At 55.3% G+C, this 25,291-nt stretch overlaps 2 protein-coding genes and 1 long non-coding RNA gene across 4 annotated transcripts; 2 read left to right on the top strand and 1 right to left on the bottom strand.

Moving 5' to 3' along the window:
- The first annotated feature begins 5,172 nt into the window (after positions 1 to 5,172).
- ATG101 (autophagy related 101) lies at positions 5,173 to 11,683 on the top strand. Of its 2 annotated transcripts, none has more exons than XM_086713311.1 (4): positions 5,173 to 5,326; positions 5,589 to 5,711; positions 8,763 to 9,039; positions 10,976 to 11,683. In XM_086713311.1, exons 3-4 carry the CDS (start codon positions 8,788 to 8,790, stop codon positions 11,378 to 11,380), a joined length of 657 nt encoding a protein of 218 aa, XP_086569437.1. In that variant the 5' UTR covers positions 5,173 to 5,326; positions 5,589 to 5,711; positions 8,763 to 8,787; the 3' UTR covers positions 11,381 to 11,683. The 2 variants fall into 2 exon arrangements, with proteins under 2 accessions (XP_086569437.1, XP_086569436.1); XM_086713310.1 differs by having other exon boundaries at positions 5,174 to 5,326; positions 8,712 to 9,039.
- Positions 11,684 to 13,051: 1,368 nt separating this feature from the next.
- On the top strand, positions 13,052 to 14,005 carry SMIM41 (small integral membrane protein 41). Its single transcript, XM_086711833.1, has one exon. It carries the CDS (start codon positions 13,466 to 13,468, stop codon positions 13,883 to 13,885), a length of 420 nt encoding a protein of 139 aa, XP_086567959.1. The 5' UTR covers positions 13,052 to 13,465; the 3' UTR covers positions 13,886 to 14,005.
- A 2,166-nt stretch (positions 14,006 to 16,171) lies between these two features.
- On the bottom strand, positions 16,172 to 21,165 carry LOC147579164 (uncharacterized). Its single transcript, XR_015253617.1, has 4 exons — positions 21,058 to 21,165; positions 19,255 to 19,373; positions 18,684 to 19,145; positions 16,172 to 16,550 (listed from the first exon to the last, which is right to left on the bottom strand). It is a non-coding gene; the product is annotated as an uncharacterized LOC147579164 (long non-coding RNA).
- Between the last annotated feature and the right edge of the window lie 4,126 nt (positions 21,166 to 25,291).

Raw genomic sequence — 25,291 nt, 5'->3', positions numbered from 1 at the left:
GGGAGCAGCCAGAGCCCAGCCCCAAACCTCTGCCTTCACCCCTGCTCCAGGCTGGCCCCAGGTTAGGGGCTGTTTGGGTAAGGCCTAGGCTGGCCAGTGGGACTTTAAAACCTCCAGGCTCCAGTTATGAGGGCAGGAAGGAGTTAGTGCGAGGCTGAGCAAAAGCACTCCCCCACCCCAATATCTCCTTCCCCACACAGCCAGGGACATTCCGAGGGCAGGTGGCCCATTCCAGGGTCCCCAGCTAGACTCAGAGTGGGTCTGAGGACTAGGGGGCCCTGGAGGCCTCGGCCTGGGTTTCTGCCTCCTTTCCTCCACCCCATGTGCCCGTTGTTTTCCCTACCACCCTGGCTCCCCTCTGCCGCCTGCTGGGCCCTGATCCTGCCAGGCTGGGGGGCCACTCGAGGCCTCCTCAAGGTCTGACCCAGGCACTGGCACTGTCCAGCCCCTACTCAGGCACCTGGAGGCACCAGCGGGGCCAGGAGGGGAGGCAGCGGGGGAAGGGTGGGGGCGCTGTTCTGGTTCATGCTGTGTTAGCAGGGAGCGGTGCCCAGCTGCAAGCCAGGCAGGCAACGTGCTGACTGAAGCTGCCCTCCTGGTCTGGCACATCAGAGGGACGAGGCCCCCACCCAGCCCAGCCTTGGAGACCTGGACCCCAATCTAGGTAAACTGGGGTACCATGAGGATAGATAGATGCCCCTGGCCTGACAAGAAACCAGGGGGTACATAGAGAGATCCCCTTACTGGGGGTGGGGGCGGCGGTAAATAGCCCTCTCCTTTTGCAAAGACAGTCACACAGCATCCTCTGGCCCAAAGAACAGATACACACATGCCTCCCAAAGAGACAGATGCATAGACCTTGCAGGACAGAGAGATGACAGGCCCCTTACCCCTGAGGACAGACACAGAAATAAAGCCCCATCCCCACCCCAACTTGGCCAGAGAGACAAACACAGAGACCTTCCCGGAGAAAGACACCCACCGCCCTTCCCCAACACGAGGGACAGATCCTCGCAGCCTCCAGAATAGGCTGCGGACATGGTAACTCCGAGCTGGGGCCAGGTCTAGAGGCTGCCTGATGAGGTCGGGGCTGGGAGGTGCCTCTTTCTCACGCTCTTTGCCACTCTGTCGGAAGCCCAGCCATTTCCTCTGCCTCGGAGGAGGGGGTGTTGGGGGTGGGAGGTGTTGGAGCCCCTGCCCAGAATCCCAGGGGGCAGATGTCAGAAGTCCGACAGCTGATTCTCCTCAGCCCCACAGCCTGGCCAGGGTTACAGGGTCAGCAGACAGGGTGCTGGCTACCCGGCCAGGCTAGGCACCGTCAGGAGCCCCCGGCCTGACGTCAGTCCCACTCATTGTTGTTGCTGGGGCTTGAGTCACTCCCTGTGACGCCACTGGGGTCAGCTCCGGAGCGACTGGGGGTGGCCTGCAGGGCCAGCTTCAGGGCTCAGCTCTCCCCCCGGGCACATGCTAGAATGGGGTGGGGCCATCCAAGGCCACACTCACCGCGCAAAGCCAGCTGCTTACTCCCAAGGTCTTGGGTTGGCCTTCAAGGGCCCTCCACAGGCCTTTGCTGCCGTCCTGGCTCCGAGGGCCTCAGCCAGTCACCCGGCTCCCTGGCTGGCCATGGTGCTGGGCTCTGACTGAGAAGTCTGCTCTCTCTGTCTTTGTCTCTCCTGCCTCAGAAGCCTCAGTTTCCACCCTCCGCTCTCAGTGAGACCTCTCTCCCCAAGCCTTTGTGTTTTCCCTTCTCCAGGAAGCCCCCCCTCCCATAATTCCCTGTAGCTCCACTTCTTTCTGGAACCCTTCCCTCCTTCTTGCCTGTCCCTTCACATTGCTATCCTGTGCTCTCTGGAGCGCAGCCTTTCCATTTTTCTTCTGGTGTCCAGTCACCTCCCACCTTGCCGAGAGCAGTGCTTCGGCTTCTTCTCCACTCTCAGTGTGTCACTTTCTCTCCCACAGGCATCCCTCGGAGATTGACAGCAGTAGTCTCAATCTTGGGCCCCTCTGGTCCCGGTAGAGACGGCTGCCACTTCTTTCATACTATGTCTTGTGTTCTCTTGCCCAGGTGTATCCCTTGGTCCATTTCCTCTGCAAGACTTTGAGCTCCCAGAGGGCCACATTGGGATTTGTCCACCTTGGTATGGCATGGGCACAGCCTGTGGACAGTTACCTGTGTGTGGTATGAATGAACGAACGAGTGAACGAATAAACGATTACATCTTGAAGAAGCACCTGGCTGGCTCAGTCGGTAGAGCATGCGGCTCTTGATCTCGGGGTTGTAAGTTCCAGTCCCATGGTTAGGTGTAGACATTGCTTAAAAATAAAATCTTAAAAAAAAAAAAAAAGATTACATCTTGCTCATCAAAGGAGTGGCACAGGGTGGGATAATTCATCCCACACGACTCACTTTTTGAGCCAAGACCCTCTCTCCCTGACAGGATCGCCCACATGGGCATAGGATCCCGAGGAGGGCTTCATCCTCAGGCAGGGAAGGCTCCAGGGACAGGATGAGTTTTGGAGGAGGGACAAGAGTGAGTGGAATGAGGCCGGAGAAGCATGCAGCCTTGGCAAGTGTATTAGTCAGGGTTCTACAGGGAAACAGAATTAATAGAATGCAGATCTATAGGAAGAGATTTATTATGAGGAATTGGCTGATATAATTATGGAGGATGACAAGTCCCAAGATCTGCAGCTAGCAAGCTGGAGACTCAGGAGAGCTGAGGGTATAGTTCCAGATGCTGACAAGTGGGAGACCCAGGAAGAGCAGATACAGCTCAAGTGTGAAAGTAGAAAAAAAAAAAAACAACCCCCCCAAAAAAAACAAAAAAAAACCCAAAAACAATGTCCCAACTTGAACTTGAAAGCAGCCAGACAGGAGATCTCTTTACTCATGGCAGGGTCAGCCCTTTTATGCTAGTCGGGCCTTCAACTGATTTCATACGGCCCACTCTCATTAGGGGAGGCAGTAGTCTGATTTACTCAAGTCTACTAGATTCAAATGTTAATCTCATTTAGAAAACACCCTTGCACAGACACATCCAGAATGTTTGACCACATATCTGGGCACTCTGAGGCACAGTCACGTTGACACATAAAATTAGCTATCAAAGTAAGTTACTACTTATCATTGAGCTTCAGTTTCATTATCTGTAAATTGGGAGCAAATTGTATTTACCTTCAAAGGTAGCTGGAGAAATCAACACAGTAGTGCATTTGAACTGCTGGCAGTGTGCCTCGTAAGGATCAGTATTGGTACCAGGGATGATTATGAAGTCAGGACAGTGGCCTTAAAGGGCCCCGAGATGGAGGGTCTCAAGGGTAAGAGGAGAGATCAGCCACTCCCTTCACTGACTGGCAGCCTCTGGGAGTTAAGCTCTGATCCCCCCACCCACCCAGGGCTGGTTCTAACCTCCTTGGGTCCCCCCTCTTTTGGCTCTTCACACACTCTCCCCTCCCAATATTTTATGCTGATTCCCTCCTGGTTAAGACCATGCTCTGGAAGAGGTTGCTGGTCTGTAAGGCAGGCAGCTTTCTTCTTGCTGAGGCCCTGGAGGTACTCCCAGGCTGCCTGGGGAGAGGTAGCTGCACCTGGGACAGAGACAAACCAGAGACCAAGGCTTCACAAGGGCACAACTAGGGGGCGATGGGGGAAGGGATAGGGAACAGATGAGGAGGGGGTAAAGGTCAGCCAGAAAAGGAGTTTAGAAAAACTGGATGGGAGAGGGGAAGCCTTAAGTGCGTGGGGGGTGGTGGGGGTAGGTGGTGGTAGTGGTGTGCTGGAGCCAGCTGGTGCTGGTACTGCTACTCGAGAGCCCATTTTATCTCTGATGATCAAAATGTGATCCTTCATTCATTCTGGACTCTGCATTCAGTGATGTCCTGTAGCTTCAAATCAGCCATCACTGGCAAACGTTACTAATGAAGGCATTTTCCTACTAGAGAGCAGGCTTTGGATGGGGTGTATTGGAGAACGGTAGTGTATGGGGAGGGTTAGGGTGGAGAAACCAGAAAGAGAACTTTGGTAGCCGTGAGGACTCCTGCATTTGAATCCCAGGCTCTGCTGCTTACTGGGTGAACTTGGGCAAGTTACGTAACCTTTCCCAGTGTCCATTTCTTTATCGGCCTTCTAGGATTGATTGATATCAGGCTTACGTTAATTCATATATACAAAACACTTAGAATTATACTCTTCACATTCCACTCAATAATCTATTATGATTTGGGGAGAGTAAATGTGTGTTAGGAAAATGAACATCCTAATCCTCAGGTAAACAACTCAGGAGTGTCTCCTTTGGGGCATGCCAGGTTCTGTGACCGCTAACAAAACAACAGACAAACTTCTGCCTGCCCTGGGCTTACAATCTACATGGAATACCAGATATGCTCCCAGAAGTTACAGAGCACTAAAAACGCACTCTTATTCGCATAACACTTTACATGCCACAGAGGTCTTTCATATGAATTATTTCTTGTGATCGTCACAACAGCGCCTCCCTTATACAGGAGAAAATGAGCGATACAGAAAAGATGAGTGATGTCAAGATGCTGACACAGGGGGCGATGGCAGAATTACGAGCCTTACAATTGTTACCAGATCGGTCACGGTAGAGCATTAAGTAATGCCCCTGTATGGAGAGAACAGACTAAGGTTAAGCCTCTTTCTCCAGCATTGTGGGGCAAGGGATCCTGTGTATTGTGCACACTGGCCAAGCTAAAGTTTTGCCATCCATTCAGCATCATGCAGCGCCCTGGCTTGGACTCATCTCCAGGCCACCTCTCCAAATGGCACCCCCTTCATCTTGGGGGATAGACGCCCCGTCAGGGCTCTGCGCCCAGAGTTGGGGACTGGCTCGCCGCCGATGACTCCTCTCCGCCTTGGGAGGCGGCACAGAGCTCACTGGCCTCTCCTTCCCTCTCATCTCTATGGCGGAAGTGCGTGGTCCCAGCCGAAACACAACAACATTCTCGGTGGTGGGAGTGAATGGACTCGTCCAAAAGAGGGGGATACTTCTCACCCTCAAATCTTAAAACGCGAGAGGTAATCAAGAAAAAAGTAGCATGTTTTTGCGGAGCAGTATGTGGCTCCCTGTGTCCGCCGGCGTGACTGTAAGGCGGACCGAGCGGCTGCGCTGGCTGCGGGGCCCGGCCGGACGGGAGTTCGCGCCCCCGCCGGAGGCCGATGGAGCCGGTGGAACCCGCCCCGCTGGGAGGCGGGGGGGTGCCGAGGCGCGAACTTCCGCCGCCGGCGCCGCCTCCTGCCGCGGTGGTCTGGCGCCCGCGGCTAGGGGACCGAACCGTCGTGGGCTCTCGGACGCGGGCTCCGGAGGTGGGGGACCGTTTTAACCGTCTGCCCCCTTCTCGGGTGCAAGCGCGGGCACTCCCCAGGCCGGCGGGAGCGACGGCGCGCCTCGAACTCCAGAGCGCGGCCGGGGTGGGCGCGGGGTGCCGCCCCCGGGACCTCAGGAGGCAGCTCCTCCCCGGACCCTGGACCTTGGAGTAGTGGCGGTGGGAGAAACGGGACCCGGGAGGAGGGTCCTTCCTGCGACCCGCCAGAGTGTCTTGACACCGAGCCTTGTTTTTGCTTTTAGTCCATTCCTAGCGCTCAGCCGCAGGCGCGGAGGTCGGAGCTCACCTGCGGAGCGGGCGCCTGCGCGTGGGGAGGAGGAAGGGCATGGGCAGAGCCTGAGTCACCCGCGCTCCAGCCTGTACACGTAAGTGGGCATGGGGGTGCCCGGGGCTCCAGCATGGCCCAGTGCTCTGCAGACCTGGGCCTGGAGGGGGACCAGAGGGAGGCGACTTCTCGCGCTCTGCTCTGGAGGGCTCGCTGCTCACCGGAGGCGGGGGTGAGGGGAAGGGGACAGACAGGCTCATCACAGACCAGAGGTGGCTTGCTGTGGGAAGGAGGCTGGAGTTGGTCAGAACTGGCCTCTTGCAGGAGTGTTTCCTACAACAGTGCTTAGAATGAGGGAAGAGCCTGGGCGTGGGGCAAAAGAAAAAAGTGGCCTGTTTTTTTTTTTTTTTTTAAGTTTTAAAAATGTTTGTTTATTTTTGAGAGAGAGAACGAACGAACACGGGGGGGGGGGAGGGGCAGAGAGAGAGGGAAACACAGAACGCGAAGCAGGCTCCAGGCTCTGAGCTGTCAGCACAGAGCCGGATGTGGGGCTCAAACCCACCAGCGCCGAGATCATGACCTGAGCCGAAGTCCCACGCTCCACTGACTGAGCCACCCAGGCGCTCCAGTGGCCTGTGTGGAGGTTTGTGGGGGACGCAAGAGGGGGAAGTGGCGGAAGAAGTGGGAGCTGGACCAGAACTGGGAGTATGAATGGAAGGGTGTGAATAGAGGGCAGGAATGAGCGGGAGAACCCCCCTCCTCCTGAGTGTAGAAGCCAATTCAGTAGCCCTCGGAAGGACCTGGAGCTCCTGGGTCAGGGTGAATTGAGCAGTTACTTTGTAAGTACTTTCTGAGTACTGAGTTTCCAGTTTGGAGTATGATCCGGTCCCTGCCGTCGAGGAAAGGTCTAGTGGGAGAGACAAGACTGTATAACATCTTGTGAAGAGATGCCTGCTAGGACAGGTAGACCCGGGCTGATAGCCGAGTGAGAGGCAGAACCAGCTTGATCTCTGAGCTGTCCACAGACTGCCTCGTGTTCACTGCTGAGCACTGCTGTATTATGGGGATTGAGACAAATACACTTAGAAGAGAGCTGCCAGATAAGATGTCATGTCCAGCTGGCGTGTTATGGGGACTGGGGACCCTTAACCCGTGGTTGGGGTAAGGGGTGATGAAAGAGTCGCTTCCAGGTATCAGAAAGGCACATTAGTGGAAAAGGGGTGAGACTTACTCTGTGTGGCTCCTGACATCCAGACTATGACCGGTGGTTAGGGGCGCCTGGCTGGCTCAGTCGGTAGAGCACATGACTCTTGATCTCAGGGTTGTGAGTTTGAGGCCCGGGTTGGGTGTAAAGATTACTTAAAACCAAAACAAAAAACACTGTGGCCAGTGGTTTGAAGCAATAAGGGGCAGATCCTTTCTGTAGAAGGAACAACTGGGTAGAGCTGTCTGAAGATGGAATGGTCTGCTGTGAGGGGTGGCCGAGCTCCCTGTCAGGAGAGGTGTGTTAAGCCGAACCCGCAGGAGGGAACTTGACACTTCCTTCTCCTTCAGGGCTCCTGTTCAGTTACTTCCCAAGGTCTGGTTCTCCAGTCTGTTCTTCCCTTTCCAGTCTGTCCCCCGGTGCTGTATTGTAGCGTGTGTCCTCTCAGCGGAAATGATACTATAACGAATTATAGTGGCTAACACTTACTGTTTACTCCTTGGCAGGTACTGCTTTAAGTGCTTTACAGATGCTAACTCATCCAGTCCCTGAGACAGCCCTTGCGAGGTAGCTTTTATTAATAGCCCCTTTATATAGATTTGGGAAACTGAGGCACAGTGGGGTTAAGCAGCTTGCCTGAGATCACACGGTGAGCAGGTGGCACGGCTGGGGTTCCAACCTGGGCTGTCTGGCATTGTTCTTAACCACTGTTCTACTGCGTTTTACGTATACAATTTTATTTGATCCTCACAAGAATCCAAATTGATGGATAAAACACCCTCAGAGAGGTTGAGTGATTTGTGTAAGACCACAGAGCAAGGTAGAGGAGAGCTGGGGTCCAAACCAGGACTGGTGGACATGAAAACTCCCACACTTTGCACTTCACTCCCCCACATCCTATGGTGCTGCCCTTGTAACCGTCCCTGCTGTTGTGGCCTCTAACTGGACTTCTTGCCCAGCCTTTCTGCTTTAAATCTGAGAGTTTCTACTTCAGAGTCTGTGGATGGCTCTGGAACTAGGTGAGATTTGGGGTGTGTGTGTGTGTGAGTCAGGTGTTAAAGCCCAGTCTTCATTGTTTTTACTGCTTTCTCAGAGTAGTTTCTGACCACAAAATAGTTCAGAGCCATCCTTTGGTTTTTATCCAGAGTTAAGTTCCTAAATTTTTTTTTTTTTTTTTTTTTACATTTTATTTATTTTTGAGAGAGAGACAGAGAGAGACAGAGAGCACAAGTGGGGGAGAGGCACAGAGAGAGGGAGACACAGAATCCGAAGCAGGCTCCAGGCTCCGAGCTGTTCAGCACAGAGCCCGATGCGGGGCTTGAACTCACAAACCATGATATCATGACCTGAGCCGAAGTCGGACACTTAACTGACTGAACCACCCAGGGGCCCCAGAGTTAACTTTCTGATGCACAGATCTGACCTTGGCACAGTGATGCATCGACTCTTCACTGCCCTCAGCACCATCCAGATGCCTTAACCTGGTCGTTCAAGGTCCCAGGCAGTCAGACCTCAATCTCTCTCTTCTTTTTACTCCCACCTTGTACTCTTGCCACTCAGGTAACATTTACCTGCCTTTCTCTCTCACATTCCTGTGGCCTGTCAAGGGCAGGGGCTGTTCTTGCCTTTGAACGGCCAGTGCCTGACACCTGTCGCACAGTGAACATTTGCCGTAAACTGTGAACGCTGTACTGAAGTCAAGCCTTGGCTGGTTGTTTGGACTGTGACTTTGAGGCTCCCTCCCTTTCTGATCCCAAGAGTCTTTTTGGTGGTATGTGTCTTTGAAATGCAGAGGAGGGCCACGTAGGCGGAGGCTGGCTGGGCCAGAAAGGACGTGACAGGTGACATGCAGGTCATCGAGAAGGTGTCCGCTTTCTGACCTGGCTGCTCTTGCAGGGTGGCCCCTGGCTGGGGTGAAGCTCCCCCGTCTTTATTCTTGTCCCCCAGCGCGGTGTGGGCTGCCAGCTGCAGGATGAACTGTCGCTCGGAGGTGCTGGAGGTGTCGGTGGAAGGGCGGCAGGTGGAGGAGGCCATGCTGGCCGTGCTGCACACCGTGCTCCTGCACCGCAGCACGGGCAAGTTCCACTACAAGAAGGAGGGCACCTACTCCATCGGCACCGTGGGCACCCAGGATGTGGACTGTGACTTCATCGACTTCACCTACGTGCGTGTCTCCTCTGAGGAGCTGGACCGTGCCCTGCGCAAGGTTGTCGGGGAATTCAAGGTAGGGGTGTGGCCCGGGGGGTGGCAGGTGGACCTCGAACGCCCCTCCACCCTGGCTTGCTGTTGGACCCTTTCCGGGTGTTCACGTCAGCTTCTTCCAGGTTCTAAGGGACGGGCGTGTTCGGTGCTCCTTGTGGGGAGGATGGCTTTGGGCGAGGGCAGGGAGTGACGGCAGGGAGGCTTCAGGTCCCACGGGGTGATTGCTGCCCGCATGGTCTTGACCTTCTATCTGACTGTCCGGCTCTCCCTGCAGACGCCTTTTCTTGCTTGTACTTTTCCCTTCAGCAGTCTGGGCCTTTCCTATGCGAAGTTCCCTGGGAGGGAGGGTTGCTGGGCTCGGGTGGGGCGCCCCGGGCCTGTGGTTGTATGTGCCTTGTGTAGGCATGGAGAAAGGTGGGAGGGCACATCAGGCTGCCAGCGGTGGGAATGGGGATGTGATTTTTTTTAGGTTTTAAAGTAAGAGGGAATTTTTTTAAGGTGCCGTCTCTGAGGTCAGCGGAGGAGGGTTGTCTGTCTGACTTCCAGTCCACAAATGTTTGGAGGGTCCCTACACTGTGCCAGGCACCATGGCCTATGCTCATGGCGGGATGCCACAGTGTCTCCCCACCCTCACTCCCCAGCCCCTCTGAGACCAGAAAGGGCAAATTCATGAGTTTCCCCGTCCCTCGTCAAGGGAGGCAGTGGTCGTCACTGTCCTCCAGATGTCTCTAAGAGACACGTGGAACGTAATGGTTAAGAGCATGGATTCTGGAGCCAGGCTCTGCCACCCAACGAGCGTGTGACCTTGGGCAGGTGACTCCGCTTCTCTCGCCCTCGGTTCCCCTGTATGTAAAATTGGAACGACAGTCGTACCTGCTTCATGGGGCAGGTACTACGCACTATGAGGATTAAATGAATCGAATGTGTCAAGCGGGTGAACCAGCCTGGCACCCCAGTAAGCATCGTAGAAGTGTCAGCCCTTACGACTACCAGTCAAAGTCACGTGACCTCAGTGTGTCCACAAAGGAGAGAATGGTTCCTTGATAGACGGTTCAGGACTGGAGGGAAGCATCCTTACCCTCCGAGTTGGCCCTAAAATTCAGATGGAAGGGTGCTTCAGGGTCCCACCTGCCTTAGGAGTGTGGGGCCACCACAGCCCCTGGAGGTAGGGGATAGGCAGAATTATTGGATGAAATGGTCTCATTTGCTTCTCAGAAGAGAAAAGGGAGAAGCTGGGTCTGGTATGTCCTTCCCTTCCCCCTTGTGTTTGTTTCTTTTTTTTTTTTTTTAAAATTTTTTTTTTTCAACGTTTATTTATTTTTGGGACAGAGAGAGACAGAGCATGAACGGGGGAGGGGCAGAGAGAGAGGGAGACACAGAATCGGAAACAGGCTCCAGGCTCTGAGCCATCAGCCCAGAGCCCGACGCGGGGCTCGAACTCACGGACTGCGAGATCGTGACCTGGCTGAAGTCGTACGCTTAACCGACTGCGCCACCCAGGCGCCCCTCTTTTTTTTTTTTTTAAGTTTATTTATTTTGGGAGAGACAGAGACAGTGTGAATGGGGGAGGGGCAGAGACAGAGGGAGAGAGAGAGAATCCCTAGCAGGCTCTGAGCTGCCAGCACAGAGCCCGGTGCGGGGCTCGAACTCACGAAACCATGAGATCATGACCTGAGCCGAAATCAAGAGTCAGACGCGCAACCAACTAAGCCACCTAGGTGCCCCTCCCGCTTTTCTTTAGCGTCAGATTTTGTTGATTTGCTTGGAGCACTCAAGTTTAGGCTGGCAGGTCGCTGTGTCATTTCACACGAATCCTTTACCCTCTGTGGGTCTCATTCCCTGCCCTCCCTGAAGGACTAATAAAGCTAGGAGAGCCTAATTCCCTGGGGTGTAGAAAGCACACAGTGAGAGCTCCTCCAAGGTCTTGGCCTGCTCATCCGTTCTCCCTCCTTCCCCAGGATGCACTGCGCAACTCTGGGGGTGATGGGCTGGGGCAGATGTCCCTGGAGTTCTACCAGAAGAAGAAGTCTCGCTGGCCTTTCTCAGACGAATGCATCCCCTGGGAGGTGTGGACGGTCAAGGTGCATGTGGTAGCTCTGGCCACAGAGCAGGAGCGGCAGATCTGTCGGGAGAAGGTGGGTGAGAAGCTCTGTGAGAAGATCATCAACATCGTGGAGGTGATGAACCGGCACGAGTACCTGCCCAAGATGCCCACGCAGTCGGAGGTGGACAACGTGTTTGACACAGGCTTGCGGGACGTGCAGCCCTACCTCTACAAGATTTCCTTCCAGATCACTGATGCCCTGGGCACCTCGGTCACTACAACCATGCGCAGGCTCATCAAAGACACCCTTGCCCTCTAGGCCTTACTGGGGCCGTGGGCTCTCCTTGATGGCTTGCAGACCTTGGCTTCTGGGGATCGTACCGTTGGCCCCTTGGGGCTCGGGAACCTGCCCCAGGTCCTTGATGAGACTTGGAATGGCCACCCCTGGCTTCCTTGTTTTGTGGTTGCCAGTCTCTGGTCATTCTTTTAACCTTGGCTGATGGTCAAGTCTGGCCTTCACTGTCTCTCCACACCCTTGGTGGGGGTTCCCCTTCCTTCTCTGCTGTATGGAAGAACCATCGCTAGGATGGTGAATAAAGTTGAGAATGTGAGTTCAGGTTGAGCCATCTCTCCCTTGGCTTGTGTTCGGCCCGGAAACATTCACACTTTCTGACAGACCTATGAGGATACAGGTGTGTGTTGGGGGTGTTATTCCAGCGTGATGGGGGGATGGGATTAAAACTGACCAATTTTGTACTTTGTGGGACATTCATGTAAGCAGGTGTTAACCATTCAGGTGTCACCATGTCAGTCCTATGAATGATGACGCAGATCAGGATCTGTTGCTTTTGGATAGGACTGTGCCGTTTCTTCTCCCTCCTTAAGGAAGCGGTGATAGCCCTGCCCTTTGTATTATCTGGTCTTGTTTCATGATTGCCTCAAAAAGTACCTTTTCTGTCTTCATAGAGCACGTACAGGTCCCCATGTGCATCAGAAAGCTCATCTGATTTGGGGTTTCTTTCCCTGGAGAGAGATCGGCCAGCTTGAGGCAGGTGTCTGAGAGGTGTTCCAGGTCTGGCTGGCCCTGGCTGGTTGTTAGGACACTGCTTTGTTAACACGCTCATTTCTACATCAGCATACTCAAGATCAGTGAACTCCTTATTTTGTACTTTTTACTGAGTTAGTCTATATTTTACAATGCTTTTTGGTTGTATATGGGCGGTTCTGCTAGGCCAAATGGCGTGGGTGGGTGGGGGTCTTGCCCCTGGAGCCTGTAGATAGGATGGCCAGGAAGCGTTCACCACATTTTTCTCAATCCAAGTCACCTTAGCCCTGTGATATTTCACAACAGATCTAGTACGGTCTTGCCCTTGATCTCCGGAGCATTGGGAGAATTCAGGAGGTTCTCGGGGCTTTGGAGATGGGGAAGGCCATTTCCTAGCAAGTCCTTGATGGTGTGTAATCCCCACCTGGCCCCACTGCAACCCTCGAGACCTTGTTTTCCTCCTAGCTGGCCGTTAGCTAATCCCTCCTGAGGGGTTGGTTGACTGATAGAGTGTTTGTTGGCTGTGACTTTGTTTTTAAAAAGCATAGCGTTGCTGTCTTTCAGGAGACCTGAGCAGAAGGGCCTTGACTCCATCCCGGCTTTTTGAGACTTTCTACTTGTCTGCAGCCAGACTCTGAGACTCTGCTCCACACTGCCCACCCCCGCTCCAGGTTGGCTGTGGGCCACCCAGCTGGCAGTGAACTCCACTCGGTGGACAGAACAGTAACATTGCCATTCCTTTTGGCATTATAATTTCCTGTATGTAGGGGACTGATTTACTCAAGGTCAGGGCAGGAGCCCTGGTGACTCAAATATGCTTTCTCATTGGTTGGTAACTCCTTGATCTCTGGGACCTGAGCAAAAGAATGGGAGTAGGACTTGAACCCCCCCCCCCCCACCCCTCCCGGCTTGCTGTCAGCCCAAGGAGGCACTGGCCTGCTTGTCCAGCTCTGAGAGGCTCCCAGAGGCGATGATGGAGGAGTAAGGATACACATCCCTCAGGTCTTGGAGGCTGCTCATTTGCCTCCTGTTCAAGTGGCCCCCTGGGCCACCTAGCAGTATTGAGCTTTGGCCCAAGGACAGCCAGGAATGCTTGCTTGTCTTGTGTCCTGCTTAGTGCGGTGGCACCCCAGCCAGCACCTGGGGTGGGGTCTGGAAGGACTTTTCAGGGTTCTGAGGGAGGTGATATCTTGACTTCCTTTGTCAAGGGAGAGAGGGAAAGCCTTGCGGACCCGACTCCTGGGTTTGGTTGAATGCATGGGCCGGATTCCCACGCGTGGGTGTAGAGGCCCTTGGGAGGAGAAGAAACAACCCCGGGCCCTGGGAGTCTGGGCCATAGTCCACACTGGAGGATATTGAATGCTCAGCGCCCGAGGGAGCCTACAGCGCCTGGGATCCGCCCCTCGGGGACCTCCCCTACGCAGCCCAGCGAGGCCCGCCTGCTGGCTTGGGCTCCCGCACATCTGGCCCTTCTGCGCACATCTGGGCAGCCGGCACCTTAGCATGAACGGCTCTGGGATGGGCGCCGCGGCCCCAGCCACTTGGCTGAGCTCCTGCTGCAACCAGTCGGGGGTGCTGCCCGAGCCCCCCGAGGGGCCGCCCGTCGTGCAGGCGGCGGTGCTGGGCGTGCTGTCACTGCTCGTCCTCTGCGGGGTCCTGTTCCTGGGCGGTGGCCTCCTCCTGCGTGCGGAGGGCCTGACGGCGATGGTGTTCCGCGAGCGGCGCGCATCCCGCGAGGCCGAGTCCAGCAGCGCTGGCCGAGGCGACGACAACTCCTAGGCACCCATGCGCTCGAGGGCGGGGGTCGCGGCCTCCGGGGCGGCCCACACGACTAGGCCCTGCTGCGGAGAGGGGTGGGGGTGGGGGTGGGAGGGCTCGGCGCCCTCCCCGCCCTCCCCACCCTCCCCACCCTCCGCGAGCCTGGCTGGCGCTGCGCAGGTGAGTGCCGGGGGCGGAGTTGGGGGGCAGCTCTTCAGGGACTCTGCCTGGGCTCTGCATGTCCCCAGGGTGGGGCCTGCAGGCACCCCAAGTGTGCTAGGACCCGAGGGAAGAGGCTGCCACCCTCTCTTCTCCCGATCTCGTGTCTCTCCAGCGGCGCCTCACCCATGTACTTTTTCTAGAAGAGCGGGTCACCCTGCGTGAGGGGGAGGCGGGGCGGATCAGAGGGGCCTCAGTGTGCTTTGGAGCTCTTCTACCCTGCACGCACCCCCCCCCCCCGCCCCCAGCCATTGCTCAGCCCCAAGGGAACTGAGGCCCAACTCAGGGGTGCCCCAGCACCGCCCATGCCGCTGGGAGGCTGAGGAGAGACACTGTCACGGAAACTCGGACAACCCAGGCCTTTGCTGCTTCCTCCTCCTCTCCTTCCTGAAGCCTTGTCCCCAGAAGGGGGTTTGAGTAAGATTCCTCGCTATGGCCCCCCTCTTGAGGCAGGGATGGGAGTGTGGGTCCTATTTTATGGCAGAGCCAGGGGCCTGGAGGTCTCTGGGGGATGGGGAGGTATGGCCGGGGTCCCCCCTCTCCCAGTCCCTTTTCTGGTTGTTGGGGCGCAGAGGTGGCCCTGAGCAAGGAGCTTTGTGGTATGTGTGGGGAAGGCGGTGGATGGCAAGATTCCTGACAGCCGGGGGGCCTCATGAGCACGTTGCTGCAGGAAGCTGGGGCTGAGGATTCCCAGCTGTGGAGGCTCCATCTGGCTCTCCAAGGACAAGAACCATCTGGAAGGAAGGGCCTGGGTGGCCTAAAGACAAGGTAATTCCAGGCCAAGGCCACCTGGGACACAGCCCCAGGAGTTGGGCAGGGAAGCCTTCACTGTCTGTCTCCTCTGCTCAGTGTTGTACCCACGGGCCCCTGGGAGGTTTCTGTGGGTATGGCTGTTCTTTGGGGGTGTCTCGGACCTGTAGCTTGTCACGGGCAGAGGCAGGGTCCTAGCTTCCTCCTGAGAAGACAGTCGGTGCACGTGAGGAGAGCCTGGTGAGGGGAAGGTGACAGCATGGGCAGCGTGTGGCTGAGCAGCTGTGAAGCTGACGACGTGTGATCTGTGACAGAGCAGCCCAGGGTTTAGCGCTAATCCCAGGCAGTTGTGCCACGCTGGCCTTGCTGAGCTGTGGACTTCTCACCTCAGGGACACCACTGCCACCCCCTTGGAGGGAGAGGGCTGGCCAGGGCAGTGCGGGGTGTGTGTGTGTGTGTGTCTGCTCTGGCACAAGGGCAGCAGGCTGGGCCTGGGGGACACCTCCCACCTCCCTTTGCTGTGTCCCGGACGAGGAGTGAGAATGCCCTCTTTTTATTGTATCCAGGTTCCTTCACCGCCCCCCCCCCCCCCCCCCCCCGCCTGGTCACATCCTGCCGTTTTTCTCTCCTTCCTGTGCCCTGTGCTCTCCCCTCTTTCCCTAGCTGGGATTGTAGAATTCCCGCGTGTTCTGTGAACCCTGTATTTTACAAATGGGGCTGCTCGGAGAGAAGAGAGTGACGCGCTCAAGGGAACGACAGAGCTGGAACTGACCGCTGGGGGCTCCCGATTCCGAGCTTAGGGGTTGGGGGCGGCATCCCTGAGTGAGAAGGCCCATCCCTGGGTTATTCCTCTTGCCCTGTCCTCCTTCATTTCCCACCACTGTTTGAGATGCTGGTGCAGAATAGGACCTCTGCCTGTGAAGGAATGAACCTTCACATACACACCCGCATTTGGCATATGGCTTCTGGGACCGGAACCCAAAACCCCCACGTTACTGCTTCGCTCCTGACCCTTCTTCCCCAGTGGCCTTGTTAGACAGCCTTTCATTGCTGGGGACAGCCTTCCAGGAACCCGCAGCTGCTCCCCAGCCAGCTGGGCTCAGCTTTCCCGGCCTGAACCTGAGGGTGGGGGTGGGCTCAGAGAGTCAGCTGGAATATGTATCTATGGAGAACAATCCAATTGGGCAGAGCAGAGGGATCAGAGGTGAGGGCCGTGACTTTTGGACTGGCATTTGGATTCAAGTCTGGGTGTTGGTAGGGGTGTACTGAGAGATCCAGTGGAGGGAAGGGCTGTGCCTCCAGCGTCATGTGTCTGCTGGAGGGGGCAAGCCAAGGGGGTAGGCAAAGGCTTTATATGTTTATTTAATGTTTATTTATTTTTGAGAAGGAGACAGTGCGAGCGGGGGAGGGGTAGAGAGAGAGGGAGACACAATCTGAAGCCGGCCCCGGGCTCTGTGCTGACAGCTCCGAGCCGGATACGGGGCTCGAACTCGAGAGCCGCGAGATCATGACCTGAGCTGAAGTCGGATGCTCAATGGACTGAGCCACCCGGCTGCACTGGCAAAGGCTTTCTTCATCCAACTTCCTGCCTTTGCTGTCTGTTCAACTCAGTGCTTGGAGAGCCAGATTGTGGGATGTGCCGGGGACTTCGATGTTCTTGGGGCAAGATACTGAGATGTTTCCTATGGAACTCTGACCCTGGCCAAGGCTGTCAAGGCTGGGGAGGAAAAAGATTTAGAAAACTGGGGAATGAGTGCCACCGTCGCCCCCATCTGTCAGGCTCCAACTTGGAGTGACAGATGGGGGGAGTGGGTGTGGGCTGAGTGCCATGGAGTGAGGCTGGGCATCTGGACCCCCCCAGCAGGCTCCATTAGCCTGCACTGTCCCTGAGGGAAAAGCTGGGGCCGGAGATGGGTGATCTTCCCTCACCCTTCCTGCCGCCTGTGAGTTTGACCCTGAGTTGGAAAAAGCTGTCGGGTTTTTCCGGTCCGTGTCGGGTTTTCCTCCCCTTCCGTGCGGTACAACTCCCTTTCCAGCGAAGGTGGGGGTCGCTCTCTGTTACAGATCCTGAGCCTTGCGTGGTCTGTTGGTCTGTCTCCCGGAGAGCTGCCAGGCTGCCATGCTGGGGAGCTCCCGCTCCTTTGAGCCGTGAGTGTTGCGGACAGCAGCCCGGGAGAGATCTGGATTGGGGTGAGGCCTCCACCGGGATCCTCGCATTCAACCTGGCCTCCGATGTGCTCCACTCAGCCTCCTGCAGTCCGCCTGGGCGCGGCTCCCGGAATGACCAAATCCCCTGAGCATCCACCGCGCGTCCAGGGCACTGAAGCAGACATATACCCTGCATACTCCATGCAGCCGATGCCGGCTGTGCCTCCTGACTTCCAGGCCTCTGAGGACATGAGTGCAGTCCCTGTCCCATCTCTGATACAGGGCTGCTGTGGTCCGACAGGCCGGTGACCCATCCCTGCTGAGGGCTGTGGTCACTGTCACCCATTCGGAGATCTTGGGTGTCCCAGCAAGGCCCTATCACTTCCTGTGGCTTGTTATTAAACACGTTGGTCATGCAAGTTTGGCATATACAGTCTGTGTTTCCAGCTCCAGACTCTTGGTATTTGTGGTACCCTGCTCCCATCCTCCCTGCAGTTTGAACATTTTCTGGCTGATGCTGAAAGAGCAGCTCCAGCGGTGGCCTCTCTGCCCGGGTCTCTCCTCAGTGGTGGCTATTCCCTGTCAACACCCTGATCCAAATCTAAGGGTGGGTAGGAGGTGCGGCCAGGTGGCCGCTCTCGTGCCAGCACTCGACTGCCCCCCTGTGGCCAGTGTGGGCAAGAACACCACTTCCTTCAACCGCTGAACTGGGGTCTAATCACACACAGGCCAGCGTTAACCTGAGGTGCTTTGAAATGAGAGGGGGTTTTGTGAGCGTGTGCACTGAGTTCTAGATGGTAAAACCGTCCTGAACCTCGGTCTCTCCATCTATAAAATGGGGGCAGCAATGTCATGGTGAGGATCCAACAGGTAATGTGCTTGTCTATAGATGAAAGGTTTTCTGCACGGTAATTATCATGTGATGTTACTTCCCGCTCCCCGAACCTGACCGTCCCCAGAGAAGAGGTGTAGAACCACCCACCCGGTTCCTGGGAACACTTCATTTATTCATCTTTTCCATGAGTATTCACTGAGTGACTGCTCTGTGCCAGGCATGCTCACAAAACTGAAGTTAAAAGAGACAATAAGAAGTGGCCAGTGTCAACGGAGCCAAGAGCAGAGAGTAACCTGCTCATAGAGAAGGTGGTGTGCAGAATGGACACGTATGGGGTGAAGAAGGCGAAGGAACATTCTGGACAGAGGCGCAGAGAGGCGTGGGGCTGGGGGTACCCTGGGAGCAGGGTGTGAAGGGAGATGAGACCAGAGGCGAGGCGGCTGAAGAGGAGTGGAATTTACCCTGGGGGTGGTGAGGTATCCAGAGGGCTTCAGGCTGCCACGGTGAGCTCTGGACCTCAGGGGGTCGTGACAGAAGTTTATGTGTTGGGGGAGGGGGGAGCAGGCTGGACAGCAAGGAGGCTGTGATCAAAACCCGGCAAAGCAATAGTGGCCTGGACCAGGAGGGGGAAAGCAAGGGCACAGATCCAAGCAGTATTTGGGGCCCAGGCTTTGGTCACTAGTTGGATGTGAGGGACGCGGGATCTGGGTCCTGCTGTGAAGTCCTGGGCCGTTGGAGATGCCTGCCACCGACTGAGGTGACATGTTATCAGCTGGTCTGCATTTACGGGAAACCCAAATGATACCTGGCTTGAGCAGAGGGAATTTATTGGCCCATGTAACTGAAAAGCCCAGGGGTAGCTCTCACCTCAGGCCTGCTGTGACTCAGGTCTCAGTCAATGTTGGTTCCTCCTCCTTCCGTGGCTTGGTCTGCTCACTGCTGTCAGCCTCTGACAGGGTGGTCTGGTGTTAAGAGCGAGGACTTGGAATCACACAGCTGGATGTGAACTCTGGCACCTCATTTGCCAGCCGTGTGATCCGTGCAAGGGGCTCAATCCCTCGGTGGCTAGAGGGGGAGAGGCAGGGCCTCGCTAGTGCATTTTTGGGATGGATGAGATTCACGCATGCAGGGTGCCTGGCAGGGAGCAAATGCACAGTCCGTGTGCCTGTTATTAGTCCCAGCCTCTGTGTAAGGCAGGATGTTGGCTTTATTCTCAGGTTCAAATCTATCAGGAAAGAGGGGGGGTCATCTCCCAGGTCAGCCAGGCCGAACCCCTGGAGCAGCTGAGACCGGGCCTGTTTGACTCTGTGCTCACCCTGAATCGCTGTGCTGCAAGGACAGAATGTTCGAGGCCTCAGTCCCATGCTCTACTCACAGTGTATGTGTGTGGGGTGTCTTGACAAACCACAGGGCCCAAAGGAAGGGGATATCTCCTCACCAGATCTAGGCCTGTTTCAGTCCTGGGGTGAACAGATGCGGGGTGGCCATAAACCAACCTGTGGCTGCTGCAGAGGGGACCGCGGATGCGTCCAGTTCCGGTGCATTCTGGACGCAATGCTGCTAGAGACAGAAAGCGGAGCTGTGGGAACGGGTCAGCTTTGGGGGAGTGGTTGGGGCAAGATGGGAGGAGACTTGGCATGCCACCCCGCAGGACGCCACTTAAAGGCAAGACAGAAGAGGGGCCCGTCAAGGAGGCAGAGGAGGAGATCCCGGGGAGGTGGGTGGGAAACCAGGGCAACTGCTATCTTGGCAGTCAGGGAAGGAAAGACTTCGGAACCGAGTGGGCGGCCAGGAGCGTCCGTCCCAGCAGTTCTGGTGTCCTGGGAGGGGGCCTCGGCCTGAGACCTTGCAGGGACAGAGTGGGGAGGGCTTCTTGCTAGGCCGTGTGGCCAGCCTGAGCCACCCGGCCACTACCCCCAACCTCGGGGGGGAAAAAGGAGCCCCCGTCCAGAAGAAAGTGGAAACGGTGGACCCACGGTCGGGAGAAGGTTGGGTTTATTTTTTGTTTTGTTTTTTTTTTTTTTTTTCAACGTTTATTTATTTTTGGGACAGAGAGAGACAGAGCATGAACGGGGGAGGGGCAGAGAGAGAGGGAGACACAGAATCAGAAACACGCTCCAGGCTCTGAGCCATCAGCCCAGAGCCCGACGCGGGGCTCGAACTCACGGACCGCGAGATCGTGACCTGGCTGAAGTCGGACGCTTAACCGACTACGCCACCCAGGCGCCCCTATTTTTTGTAGCACCCTTCCCGGTACCGTGTGAATGCTTACCACACGCTCATCGTACCCGGGCGAAATAAAGCAACACAGAACGAACACTCACAAAGGCACCTCATCCTACTCTGCGGCTACTGAGCCGCCCTTCCAAGGCGCAGCAGGCACACTGGTGAGAGTCCCGCATCCTGCCGGGTGACCCAGGGTGACTCCGCCTCTGAGACCCCTTCAGATGCTGCTGTGCTTTCTATTCCTTCAGCCTGCTCATTCACACATTTTCACGATGGTCCCTTGACCTCTCCCTTTCTAGGCCCTCCCTGTGGCGCAGCCCCGGCCGGCCCCCACGTCCCTCCTCTCCAGTTTGGAGTCCATGTGGGTTACCTCAGTCCTGCTCCTGCCCATCTCCTGACTTCACTCTTGCCACGCAGCCCTCCTGCTAGAGCCTCAGCCCTGGATGGATGCAACTCTCTGTTCTTTGAACTCGCACCTGGCCGCTGCGTGCCTCCAAAGAACATCGCAGCCCGGGGCAGACTGGAGGCACCAAGAGTGCCCCCCCCCACCCCCAAGTGGACCCTTGCCACGCCTGGCCCTCCCTCCCTGCGGCTGGCTCTGTCTCCCAGCTGAATTTCGGCAAGACTTCCCCACTCTCAAGCCCTGCCCTCCCTCTTCCCCCCTGCGCTCTGCTCTCTGCTCCGACGTCCTCGCCGCCGCCTGCTTCTCAGGGAACAGAGGCGCCAGCAGACAATGCCCTCTGCCTCCGCTTCTGTCCCCAGATCTGCAGCGCGCCTCCTGGGAACCAGGGGCTTTCCTGTGGCCTGTCCCCGTGCTGAGGATGTGCTCCTGCCGCGGCGCACCCCTCCCCCTCCTCCGGCTCAGTGCCCTCTGCTGCTCCACTCGTTTCTTTAATGCTCCTTCAGTGGCTTCTTCTCCACTGACTCTGGCTTCCAAACACACTCAGGTTTCTTCCAGCTTAAAATAGCCCTCCTCCTCACCCAGTGCTCCTCCAGTTACTACCCCGCGTCTCACTTCATCTTTGTAGCCAGACTTTTCCAAAGAGTGGCCCGCACTTGCGCCCGCGTGTGCGCCCTTCGCTCCTCTCCAGCCTGGCCTCTGTACGAGCTGGGGGCAGGAGATCCAAGCCCTGGGGGGATGCGGTGTGTGTGTGGGTGGGGGGGGGTGGTCGTTGAGGCCGCCTCCTAGTTCTTATCTCAGCGGCCCACCTGGCCACTTGCAGGGGACTGCTGCCCCCTCCCTCCCCTCCCCCATGCCAGCTTCTACAGGAAGCTCAGGGTCTTGGAGAGAGGAGGCTGTGACTCTGGGCTCCCCCTGGGTCCATCACTTAGTAATGGAAATCCTCTCTCTCACCGGTAAAATTGGATAATGCTAACACCCACTGAGGGAAGCTGCCAGACGATGTGGTCCAGAGTGTGGGGGCGCCAGCCTGGGTGGAACCTGGGCCCCCCAGCTCCCGGCTGCGTGCCCCTGGGGGAGTCTTGCTTTACCCCTGCCCCGGCTCACCTCTCTGGCAGATCCCTGTGCCAGCCCCTCCTCCTGCCCCTCCCAGCCCTGCGTGCTCAGTTCCTCAGGACTCTGTCCTTGGCCTTCCCCTTCCCCTGCCCTCTCGCCTGGGGTGCTCCCCCCACCTTCTGGAGCTGAAATCGCCACCTCTCTGCCAGGCTCTGAAATGTCAGCTGCCTCCGTTGTCATGGGGCGCGGCGCTCTCCTGCCACGTGTCTCTGTTTCCAAATTTCTTTCTTCTTAGAAAAATACCAGTCAGGTTGGATTAGGGGGCCCACCCTAATCCAGCATGACCTCATTTTAATTTAATTATGTCTGCACTGACCCTGTTTCCTAATAAGTTCCCATTCTGAGGTGCTAGGGGTTAGGACTCCAACATGTCTTTTGGTGGCGGGGTGAGGGGGGCGGGTCACAACTCAACTGGTAACAGTTGGTAATAAGCGCTAGGAGAACAAAAGAGGGAGGGTGCCTGCGCAGTGTGGGGAACGACTGACATTTTAAGTCGGGGTCATCAGGGAAGGTGTCACCGAGGAGGAGACATTTGGCCAAAGACCTGAAGGAGAGAATCAATAGAGACACGTGGGGGGCCCTGTGTCCCCTGTGTGGTTAAGACACAGCAAGGTGGCCCAGGGAGCGCAGGCGTCCTGACAGGGCCACGGAAGCCCCAGCCTCCCTACCCTGCGCAGGGAGCGTGCTCTTCTACCCAAACCGAAGAGTGACCCAGAAATGATGGCCACAAAGCCATGTCACACACTCTGGGAGAGAGGGAAGCCTGGGCGTCATCTCCTGAGCTCTCAGGCCGGAGGGCCTGCACTCTTCTTGGCCAACGACCCACCGATGGCCAGTGAGCGGGACAGAAGAAGCTGTTCCTGTCCCTGGCTGCCACCCTCCCCTGGCCCAGAACACACTGAGCTTCTCTGATGGTCCAAGATGTATTTAATTAGTTAGTTAATTAATTAAATGTTTAGTTTTGAGAGAGAGAGAGAGAGAGAGAGAGAGAGAGAGATCGCGAGTGGGGAGGGGCAGAGAGAGAGGGGGACAGAGGATCCGAAGCAGGCTCCAAGCTCTTTGCTGACAGCAGCAGGCCCAGCCCAACGTGGGGCTCGAACTCGTGAACGGTGAGATCATGACCCAAGCCGAAGTTGGACGCTCAACCCACTCACTGAGCCACCCTGGCGCCCCCAAGATATATTTTAGTGAAGGATCTGGTTGGGATTCCAAAGCTGTGTAGGCGACTCGTCTTAACTACCTCACTCCCTTGCACCACGTGAGGGTCCCTGAGGGTTTCATTTCACTGGCGGTCCAGGGGGGTGCCCTCAGCCTGGGCTTCTGTTGTTTCCACAGGCGGAGGCTTCAACCCCAGCTCCATTTCTCTGCCGGGGTCTTTCTCCTTCTAGGCCACCTAGACTCTCCCACCCGTGTGAGAGCTAGCTGCTCTTCATTCGCAGTTGAAAGTCGACGGGAACCTTCCTATTCTCCTAACTTTGGACCCCTTCCTTGCAGAACAACAACCTGGCTAAAGGCACAGATTTGCCTCTTTCTTGGACTGCTTTTCATGATAAGAGCCACCATATTAGCTGGAAACTTCTCTGCCTGAGCCATCTGCTCAAATGTCAGCTCCATTAGGAGAGGGGTTTTTGCTGTTTTGTTCGCTGCACATAGAGGGCCGGTAGGAAATGTATTTTTGAGTAAATGACATCGTCTCTTAGATTACTTCTTTAATCACAGGGTGGGGAGGAGGGAGAAACTATAAATGCATCATAGCCCCTTAGTTTTCTCTAGCAAAAGATGTGTTAACTCCGGAAATGGACTAGAACCTGAGGCACACGGGAGTTGATCATATGCTATACTGCTGGCATGAACGGAGGCTTTGGAGAAATGACAGCAAAGTTTAAGGGGGGCAGTTGGCAGCCTTCCAGCTATCGATTGTCATGTTCACCTGTTGGATTTAGCAATAACAAATCAACGAACAGTGAAGTTGGTGGAGGAAATCAAATAACTCCAAAACGCTTTCAACACTGTCCGTTCTTTTAGACACTACTCTGCATGGGTTTGTGGGAAAAATCAGCACATTTTTCCCGGTGTGCAAGCAGGGCGGAGAGGGGCAGAGCTGTGTGATTGGTTGAAGATTTGAGCAACACACTTCAGTACGGAGGTGGGGAGGGGCGGTGTCTTCCAGAAGTTACGGAAACAGTGGGAGCAGAACCAGTCACTTTAAACACACAGGTGGCTGGTGACTGGGACAGTTTGTTGTCTGTTGGTTCCCAATTTTGAATGTATCTTCTTGTTTAAAATTTCTTTATCAGATACCAAATGTTACAGGAATTGTAGGCGAAATGAATTAATTGATGAATATTTCAAAACCATTTGGCAGAATCCCTCCTCCAGTGGCTAAGGCAATCTTCCTTCCTTCCTTCCTTCCTTCCTTCCTTCCTTCCTTCCTTTCAAAAAATATTTTTTAATGTTTATTTGTTTTTGAGAGAGAGACACAGAGTGTGAGCAGGAGAGGGGGAGAGAGAGGGAGAGGGAGACATAGAATCTGAAGTCTGGGCTTGAACTCACAAACTGTGAGATCATGACCTGAGTCAAAGTTGAACGCTTAACTGACTGAGCCACCCAGGCACCCCAGGCAGTGTTTCTTAAAGTGGTTTCACGGTTGGTTGCTCTAGTTTCAAGGGACTTTAATGGGCAGTACTTGAAAACAAAGGTTCTGTGGTCTAATCAATCTGGGAGTACTGTGTTAAGCAAAGTTAAATAGGTAGATGTGACCAAAGAATTCTTTTTTCTCCTTTGTCCTCCCTCCCCCCTGCCCTTGTTTTCTTTTTAAGGAGCATCTCATGGGACCACCATTCCAACAAACAGACTTTTGGAAACGTCATTTAAAATCTTCCCTTTAGAAGAGAAGAAACATTTTGGAAAAAATTAGATCACATTACTTCAGATAGTGCATTTCCCTTACTTTGTCAGAACAACAGTATAAAATTAATTTTCTTTCCAAGGACTATAATGCCACATTACTAAATTTAAATTCACGTTTCCCCCAAAGAGTGTTTTAAAAAACACATTTCGGAACTGCTCCTTATGTGAAACAAACCTCTACAGGGAGCAATGGCCAAATATGTTCAAGAATTTTATACAGGATGTAAATGTAATCCCAGAACTTCAATTTTGCCACAACTATTTTACCCAAAGTTGACTGTGCTCTGCGGTTCCTGCAACGCAATAGATCTTGGCTGGTTTTCCTGCAGCGTGGTTGTCTCAAAGAAAGTCCATTCCTCGAGTGGACTTTTGTTGGCTTGGTTTGACCAATCTCTATAGCAGGTCCGCCACTGTGTTGCCTAAAGTGAACTGACCCACAGACGGGCATCAGTGGCCTGGGGCTGTTGGCTGAGGTGTGGGGACCCAGGCGCCATGCCGAGGAAGCCCGAGGGCCTGACCTACCCACTCTGTGGGGAAGTTGACTGCATCGGCTGAGAGATTGGTAATGTTTTACTAGACTAATCTGAGCATACCTTGGTAGGCTTTGTCATATTATACATTCTGCACGTTAATTTCTGAGCCATAACTCTGGCCTGCTGTGGTTATGGCTGGGAGCTGTCACGTTGGTTCTGTTGCTGTACTAAAATAATGGAAATGCACAGGTTCTTTATGGAACTGTTTTACTATTAAAAATCACGTGATTTTTGGGGGGGAAGAGCTCAACTGGAAAATTCCTCACAAAACTTTTTCTCTGTTGAGTTCA

Source organism: Puma concolor, chromosome B4 (assembly GCF_028749965.1).
Source record: "Puma concolor isolate L17-30 chromosome B4, mPumCon1.1.hap2, whole genome shotgun sequence".
Classification (NCBI taxonomy): domain Eukaryota; kingdom Metazoa; phylum Chordata; class Mammalia; order Carnivora; family Felidae; genus Puma; species Puma concolor.
This window is presented reverse-complemented; position numbering and strand designations above follow the sequence as displayed.